The following is a 10000-nucleotide window of genomic DNA, read 5'->3' as shown; positions in this document are numbered from 1 at the left end:
ATAAATAAAGGAACTAAGCCGAAGGAAAATGAATGAATGAATGAATGAGAATACTATAAAATAAATGTAAAGGTCAGAATACTTCTACAGTTATATCACAAGCAGCATAAGTGCAATGTGGCAGCAAAGTCATTTCTAATTATAAACTAAATGTCAACAACAGCAGAATAATCTCCGCATAAAAGCATTTTAGGCTGGTAATGAGTTATTTTGGGAAAATGACGTGGGTAAAACTTGACAGTTTAGGTTTATTTAGAAACTTTAGCTTCCTTTCCAGAATGTTTTGGCTGCGTTTCGTCCTGCTGAAGCACTTACAGTACTTTAACTCTAGTCTAGTAGGTAAATAGTCTTGAATAGCTGCACTTGGAATGTTGTATAATATGAGCGCCAAGGCTTTCTCGTTCTCACAATCGATAAATCAAAACCCTGACACTGCTGCCTGCATACAGCACTAGCTCTGAGACACTTTAATGGACCTATATGAAATTGTAAAGTGGCCCAGTTAACGACTCTATAATGTTCACTCTTGTCTGTTCATATGCATTTAGCTGCTGTGTTCATGATGTGCTGGCAGGCCTCCAAAGGTGGTAAAGAAATAGTAAAAGGTTTCATGCTTAACAAAAAGTTTCAACACCACAGCAAAGCTATTCATGATGAGATGTGTATGTCTGTTGCACATCTGGCTGGAAAAAAAATGAATGGATAAGAACAAATGCCTGTGTTTGGCCGAATTTAAAATACTGTACTGTATATGTACACAGATTACAGAGTGTCTGAGTATGTGGTGTTCACTAATAAAAGTAAGAATGTCTGGGATTGGACTATTTAAAAGTTTGTGAGAAGGAAGATTTTTTTTAATTACTTTTATTTTACTCACATTAACACATTAAATTTAGGGTAATATTCTTAGACAATTTTTTACAATGTACTTATAAAAAAAAAGGAATAATTACATTTTGCAGTTTATACATTCATTCATTAACTTTCCTTTGGATTACTCCCTTATTTATCGGGGGTCGCCACAGTGGAATGAACCGCTAACTATTCCAGCATATGTTTTACGCAGCGGATGCCCTTCCCGCTGCAACCCAGTACTGGGAAACACCCATACACATATTCACTCTAACACACACACACACACACACACACACACTACGGCCAATTTAGTTCATCAATTCCCCTATAGCGCATGTGTTTGGACCGTGAGGGAAACCGGAGCAACCGGAGGAAACATGCAAACTCCACACAGAAATGCCAACTGACCCAGCCAGATAGAACGATAGAACGATAGATAGATAGATAGATAGATAGATGGATAGATGGATAGATGGATAGATGGATAGATGGATAGATGGATAGATGGATAGATAGATAGATAGATAGATAGATAGATAGATAGATAGATAGATAGATAGATAGATAGATAGATAGATAGATAGATAGATAGATAGATAGATAGATAGATGGATATATGGATAGATGGATAGATGGATAGATAGAACGATAGATAGATAGATAGATGTTTTTACCAGCAGCACTTGCATAATGCTGCAGTTATGCCGAGTTATAAATGTGTGAAGACCCACACCCAGCGTTCCCTCAGACATCTGTAGCCATCATCACATGAATATACTTCATTTCATTCAGCTCAGTTCAGCTATACAGTAAAATATTCGCCCTCCTGTGAAATATGCATTCCTTTTCAAATATCTCCTAAGTGATGTTTATAAAGCAATGGATTATAGCAGTGTTTCCTATAATATCTTTCTTCTTGAGAAAGTTTTATTTGTTTTAGTTTGGCAGGAATAAAAATATCTCGAATATTATTTACTGTCATCATGGCAAAGATAAAACAGATCAGTTATTAAACATGAGTTATTAAAACTATTATGATTAGAAATGAAAACAATCTTGTGTCTTAGTGAATGTGGACACACACACACACACACACACACACACACACACAGCTGTTAGTCGTTACACACAGGTCTGCTTTCTCAACCCAAACATCAGGCATCTTTTCCTCTTGTAAACTCAGTGATGGAGAAACAGCTCGTCCTGCAGCAGCTCCTGTTTATGTCTGACAGAGGCCCATACACCCCTCTCTCTCTCTCTCTCTCTCTCTCTCTCTCTATTTATCTATCTATCTATCTATCTATCTATCTATCTATCTATCTATCTATCTATCTATCTATCTATCTATCTATCTATCTATCTATCTATCTATCTATCTATCTATCTATGTCTGTCTGTCTGTCTGTCTGTCTGTCTGTCTATCGTTCTATCTATCTATCTATCTATCTATCTATCTATCTATCTATCTATCTATCTATCTATCTATCTATCTCTGTCTGTCTGTCTGTCTGTCTATCGTTCTATCTATCTATCTATCTATCTATCTATCTATCTATCTATCTATCTATCTATCTATCTATCTATCCATCCATCCATGCATCATCCATCTGTTCGTTAACCCATCCATCCATCCATCCATCTGTCCATCCATCTATTCATCCATCCATCTGTTCATCTATCTATCCATCTATTTTTTCATCCATCTATCGATTCATCGATCTGTCCATTCATTCATCCATCCATCCATCCATCAATTATCCATGCATCTATGCATCTGTCCATCAATCCATTCATCCATCATCCATCTGTCCATTCATCCATCCATCCATCATCCATCTATCTATGCATTCATCTTTCTGTCCATCGATCCATCCATCTATCATCATCCATCCGTCCATCTGTCCGTCCATCTGTTCATCCTTCCATACATCTGTCCATCATCCATCTGTCCATCCATCCATCTTTCCTGCCATCCATCCATACATACATCATCTGTCTGTCAGTCCGTCCATCCATCCGTCCATCGATCTATCCGTTCGTTAATCCATCCATCCATCTGTCCGTCTATCCATCCATCCATCCATCTGTCCATTCATCCATCCATTCATTCATTTATTCATCCATCCATCCATCTTTCCTGCCATCCATCCATCCATACATCATCTGTCCGTCTATCCATCCATCCATCCATCTGTCCATTCATTTATTCATCCATCCATCTATCCATCCATCTGTCTATTCATACATTCATTCATCCATCCATCCGTCTGTCCATTCGTCCACCCATCCATTCATCTTTTCATCCATCCATTCATCTGTCCATCCATCCATCCGTCCATCCATCTTTCCATAATCCATGTCCATCCGTCCGTCCGTCCATCCACCCATCCATCATCTGTCCGTCAGTCCATCCATTCATCCATCCGTCTATTCAACCATTTATCCATCCATCTATCCATCAGTCCATCAATTTGTCCATCCATCCATCCATCCATCCATCCATCCATCCATCCATCAATCCATCCATCCATCCATCCATCCATCCATCTATCCATCTGTTCATATCCATCCACCTGTCCATCCATCCATCTCTCTCTCTCTCTATCTCTCTCTCTCTCCATCCATCCATTGATCAATTTGATGTCATTTGGGGTGTTTCATTTTTAGTTTTACAGCAGTTTGGCAGTTTCACTTTCATTCAGGAACATTTTGAAATGACCACAGACACACTCATGGCAAAGTTCCATGAAAACAACTCTTCCAGCAGTCCTTACACCTCATACTGGCATCCAATATCTCGTTTGTCACGGGGGCATGCATGAAATGTTCCTGAATGAACGTGAAACTGCTGAACTGCAGTTAAAGTGGAAAAATTAAAAATGAAAGACCCGAAATGACATGAAACTCTGGAGGAAATGTTGAATAGTGCGCTGAGGCAGTAACGTTTATTGATCTATGTGCTGTAACATGTAAAATGAGATCATGAAAGGAACATCTCATGTAAACACCTTCATCATATTATTGTCTAAAGATTAAGGCAAATCATTAGATTACTGATGTCCATGTAAGCGTAGTCACTGATGAGGCTGAAATATGCATGTCTTAATTCCAGTTCTGTTTATTTAGATTATGACTTCAGTCAGTTTAAGGTCATTAAAAATCGCTGTTTACATGGTCGACTCGTCATCAGAGTATTATCTTAATCATATTAAAATCCAACTATTGGTGTCCATGTAAACATCCATGGAGAAAAACTCTCATGCGTTTGTTAGTGTTGTGGTTTTCTGCGGTTGAAACCCATATAACAGAAGTGCTTCAACACGGGTTTCATGAAGCAAGCTCCGGTTAACCACAATCCCTGGAGGTGCAGGCTGAAGAGGAGATAGAGGAGGATGTAAAACAGGATTAAACGCATGTTCAAGCTGCCTCTGTGTGGCCTGTGCTCATGTTCCCCATCCACTGACGACTGAGGCTGAACAGAACAGAGTCTAGATGAAGAAACTGACCCCAGATCAGGCCGTTTTCAGGCATATTTGTGAGCAAGACGCAGGATTGAGCGTGAACAGATGAAACCCGAGGAGACCCTGGAGAACGAAGGATCTGCTTCCACCCATGCAGAGAGCCCAAATCCAGCAGATCCACAGCTGTATTGATGACATCACAGCTAAACTAACACTCCCTACACAATTACCACACTCAATACACACTGACTGAAGCAGTACACTGTACACAAATAGTTCATAACCCTCATGTTGTGTTAGAATTCTGTATACGCTCTGAAATAAAACAAATAAGGCTTACTCCAGAGGGAAAAATATTATAGGAAATACTGTCAAAAATTCCTGAATCTGTTAAACAGCATTTGGTGTTACGGTTCATGTATGATTTGTGTTTGTTTTCTGTTTTGCGTTCACTTCTCTTTCCGTTGTGTACTCTGTGGTGTTCCGGGTGTGCAGTCATTGGTCGAAAAAGCTGTCAATCACTATTATGACATACTCTGTGCATCAATCAGGAGCTGGTCCGCCCCATATAAAAAGCGTGTGCTTGCGCTGTTCAGGAGGAGCGCTTGGCTCACCACCAATCTCCTCACTTGTGTCGGTCAGCCTGTTCAATTGTGTTTGTATAGTTTTGTTTCTGTTGCTGTTTAGTCTCTCTCGATTAACTGATCTATTTATTAGATAAGCTTGTGCAGCTCAATTTAGTATTCATTAAGAAGTCGAGTGGTCTTTATGAGAACTGGGTTTTCAAATGAGCTCTTGTTTTGCTAATGGCTAACAGTGTGTACAGTGCCCGGGGTGGACATTTCAGCAAGACAATGATTCAAAACACAGCCAAGGAGACTATCAGATGCTTTCAGAGAAAGAAAATCAAGCTGTAGAATGGCCCAGCCAATCACCTGATCCGAATCCGATAGAAAATACAGAAGAAAACTCAGATTTGATAGACAAAACCCACAGAACCATCAAGATTTTGACACTCTGTTAAAGTCTGTGAGGAACTCACACCTGAGCAATGCATGAGGCTTCATTCTCCATATGAGAGGCGCCTATAAGCTGCCGTCATTAAACAAGCATTTTATATAAAGTATTTATCAGATTATTTTGTTTTGTTTTATTTTTATGTTTGTATTGTTTGTGTTTTTAACAAAATCTGATTTAATCCCATGTCAAAAGCTCCTTTAGAAATATTATTACCACGAAAGAACATGACATGTTCGATACTTATTTCCCCCGCTGTGCGTATATGCTTGACCATTGTACTGTCCATCGTATACTTAACACCTTAACTCGCTCAGACTGATTGTAATATAATTATGTGCTCATTTTGGAAAACTGCTTTGGAACGATAATTATTGTTAAAAGCGCCATACAAATAAACTTGAATTGAATTGGCCAATCAAAACGGACAAAATCATGACATCATGAGGCAAAACTTTCAGAATGTTAGTTACTAGCACTGCATTTCACACCCCACACAAAAATACTAAAATGTCTTAAAGGGACCTATTATCCCCATATTTACAAGATGCTAAATAAATCTCTGATCTCCCTAGTGTGTGTGTGTGTAGTTGTTTTTGTGACATATGAGGACACAAATCTGTATAATGACTGTATAATGAGTATAATGTGTGTGTGTGTGTGTGTGTGTGTGTGGGGGGGGGGGGAGTTTAAGCTCAAAATACCACCCAGATCATCTTTTCTAACCCTCTGAAACTGACCCTTTTTAGCTTTGATCCTAATTTTGTCGTTTTGGTGACTGTCGCTTTAAATTCAAATGAGATGTGCACTTTTCAGAAGAGGGCAGAGCTACAAATGCCTGTGTGTCAGCATAGTGGCAGATTCAAAAACAAGACTTAAGCTGCGGTCACACTGGGCTTTTCTCCCCATAGACTTCCATTCATACGCACGCAAAATGCGTCAGACCGGAAACGCAAGGTCATGCGTCAAGTTTCGCAGGTTGCTGCGGTGCAAAGTTCAAGCTTGGTGAACTCTGACCTGTGAAATCGCATCACTTGATTGCGTGAGACCAATCGAGGATCAAAACACGACCTCTCTGGACAGAAATTTAAAACATGGAGCAATCGCTCGCTTTTTTAAATGTCTAATCATCTTGTTTAATCCCGCCCCTTTTCGCAGCGTCGCACAACAGAATTTCGCAAGCTCAAACTCTAGTGTGACTGCAGCTTAACACCCCAAGCTAATGAGGGAGAGATGATCACTAGTGAGCGGGGCTTTCCCCCTCTGATGACCCATACAAAGGGAGCATGTCATTCTATAAATACAAACGCACCTTTGAAACAGTAGGCTCCTAGTTTCTTAGTGGGTAAAGGGAAGCCCGTCTGGTTGGCGTGGCGGTACATTGTCCTGACGCCCAGCTGTCCTCGGCCGCACTGCATTCTGGGAACGGAGACCGGGTATCGAGCACTGCCGTCCGACAACCAGCCGAAATCACAGCGGTCCATGCCGTCTCTCCAGGCGGCATGAAGATGACCAGGAGAGGCCAACACTGAGTCCTGACCCGCACACGCTGAGCGGGCCTCGTCCAGAGACAGTTTCTGATCAATGAAGAACACCTCACCTGAACACACACACATGAATTCATTCATTCATTTGTTCTTTTATTGATTCATTTTATTCATTCATTAGTTTATTTATTTTTCCATTCATTCATTTATTTTATTCATTTATTTATTTATTTATTTATTCATTCGTTTATTCATTCATTCATTCATTCATTCATTCATTCATTCATTCATTCATTCATTCATTCATTCATTCATTCAGTCATTCATTCATTCATTCTTTTATTCAGTCATTATGTTATGTTATTTATTTATTGTTTTAATCAGTCATTAATTAATTAATTAATTAATTCATTCATTTGTTCTTTTATTGATTCATTTTATTCATTCATTAGTTTATTTATTTTTCCATTCATTCATTTATTTTATTCACTTATTTATTTATTCATTCGTTTATTCATATATTCATTCATTCATTCTTTTATTCAGTCATTATGTTGTTATTTATTTATTGTTTTAATCAGTCATTAATTAATTAATTAATTCATTCATTCATTCATTATTCATTTCATTATTCTTTATTCATTCATTTATTCTTTTATCCACAAATTTATTCATTCATTCATTCATTTATTTTTTATTCATTAATTAATTTATTCTTTTATTCATTCATTTCATTTTATTCATTTTATTCATTCATTTACTCATTTTTTATTTTTTTATTCTTTTATTCATTCATTCATTTATTTATTTATTATTCATACATTTATTTATTTATTTATTTATTCATTATTAATTCATTTATTCATTATTCATTTCATTAATCTTTATTCATTCATTTATTCTTTTATTCACTAATTTATTCATTCATTCATTTATTTTTATTTATTAATTAATTTATTCTTTTATTCATTCATTTATTCATTTTATTTATTCATTCACTCATTTTTTATTCTTTATTCATTCATTCATTTATTTATTTATTATTCATACATTCATTTATTTATTTATTATTCATTCATTCATTCATTTATTTATTCTTTTATTAATTAATTTATTTATTTATTTTTATTATTCATTCGTTCAATTTTTATACATTCATTCATTCATTCATTCATTCATTCATTCATAATTATTTATTTATTTATTATTTTATTCATTTATTTATTTATATATAATTTTTTTATTCATTTACTATTTATTCTTTTATTCACTCATTCATTTTTTTTATTTATTTATTTATTTATTTATTTATTTATTTATCCGTAGGTGACAAAGATATTAATTATTCAAACACTAGAAGCAACATTTTATTCATACTTTATTTGTTCCCTGTTTGTAAATTAAAAAAAATAAAAATAAATGAATAAATAAAAATAAAACAAAATAAAACAAAAATTTTATTCAAAAAAATGAATGAATGAACCAATAAATAAATAAATAAATATACAGCTCGAAGTCAAGTCTAGAGTTTTTCAATATTCTTTCTATTTTATTTTTATTAATATTCTTATTAGTCTTTTATGTGATGTTCAACAGAGCTAGGACACTTTGACAGTATACACAGCTTGGCTGAAATTTTTAAGTTTTAATTTTCGTTTTCTTTTTTTAATCTACAAAACAAACCACTCTCTGATGACTTGCCTAATTACCCTAACTTGCCTAGTTAAGCTTTCAAACTGCACTGAAATCTGAATACTAGTATCTTGCAAACTATCTAGTCAATTATTGTGTGCTGTCATCATGGCAAAGATAAAAGAAATGATTATAAATAAGCTATTAAAACGTATATGTTTAATAATGTGTAGAGAAAAAACATCTCCATTAAACAGCACTTGAGAAATATTTAATGTTTCACAGGAAAGCTAATCATTTGCACTTCAACTCAGAGAGGTATAATAAACAGAGAGGTATAATAAAACAATAATAGAAATATAACACACTGTAATAAATACCTGTTAATGAACAGTTTCTGTATTTTGAGTGTTTTCCGTTTATTTGCGGTGGTGAATTGCATTATGGGATGTTGCTCTCTGCTCTGTTGACTTTTAAAGCTGAAAATTCAACTTGAACTTTTATTGGTATTTTAGTAGTTTCTAAAATAATAATATAATGTATAATAAACAATATCTAAAGAAAGAAGTCTGTATAATAACAGAAAATGTACTGCAGTTTATTACAAGGCTTCTGTAGCGTGATACACAACACCAACCCAGACAATATACCACTGCAGACTATTACACGTTCATTAAACTTTTCAAGGTTGAAAAATGTTGGAAAAAAGATCCAGCTCCCATAATGCAACTCAAAAGCAGAAACAAACAGGAAAATAAAAACATGAATGCCAAAATACAGAAAACTGCTCATTTACGGATACTTTTTCCTGAAAGAGGTCTTCTCAGTGTCACTAAGGTTTGATCAATGCTGCAGGTTTATTGATCTCTAAACTCACCCTGTAGTTTTCCCACATAGCAGTAAACGTCATACTTCTCGTAGGCGTTCCTCACATCGTATGTTTTGATCCCCGGCTTCATCCACTTATCACCATGACAACCGTCGCGTGGCCTGGTGATGGGATATCTGTGGAGAAAACACACACACACACACACACACACACACACACACACACACACACAAGCATGCACACACAGGCACGCACACACACGCACACATCAGTATTACCAGACAAGAGAGAAGATTCACAGTGTAAAAATAGACGCGGTGGCTCAGTGGTTAGCACTGTGGCCTCAGAGCAAGAAGGTCGCTGGTTTGAGTCCAGACTAGGTCAGGTGGCATTTCTGTGTGGAGTTTGCATGTTCTCCCCGTGTTGACGTGGGTTTCCTCCGGGTGCTCCAGTTTCCCCCACAGTCCAAACACATGCGCTATAGGGCAATTCATCAACTAAATTGGCCGTAGTGTGTGAGTGTGAGTGTTTCCATGCATCTGGAAGAGCATATGCTGTGTAAAACATATGCTGGAATAGTTGGCAGTTCATTCCGCTGTGGCGACCCCTGATAAATCAGAGACTAAGCCCAAGGAAAATGAATGAATGAATGAATGGATGAATGAATGTATGCTAATGAAATGTTTCCAGTATTTGGTGATTTCAGCATATTTACTATG

At 36.3% G+C, this 10000-nt stretch overlaps 1 protein-coding gene across 1 annotated transcript in view; it reads right to left on the bottom strand.

Moving 5' to 3' along the window:
- The window catches only part of vcanb (versican b), a 71594-nt gene that overhangs the window by 43968 nt on the left and 17626 nt on the right, over window positions 1-10000 (bottom strand). The window contains exons 5-6 of the mRNA XM_056466361.1: window positions 9330-9457; window positions 6646-6933 (exon numbers count right to left, since the gene is read on the bottom strand). Coding sequence (XP_056322336.1) covers window positions 6646-6933; window positions 9330-9457 — 416 coding nt within the window. The remainder of the gene's footprint in view (window positions 1-6645; window positions 6934-9329; window positions 9458-10000) is intronic.

Source organism: Danio aesculapii, chromosome 10, assembly GCF_903798145.1.
Source record: "Danio aesculapii chromosome 10, fDanAes4.1, whole genome shotgun sequence".
NCBI classification, from domain to species: Eukaryota; Metazoa; Chordata; class Actinopteri; order Cypriniformes; family Danionidae; genus Danio; species Danio aesculapii.
Note: the sequence above shows the minus strand (reverse complement) of the source record. Positions and strands in the feature narration are given on the sequence as shown.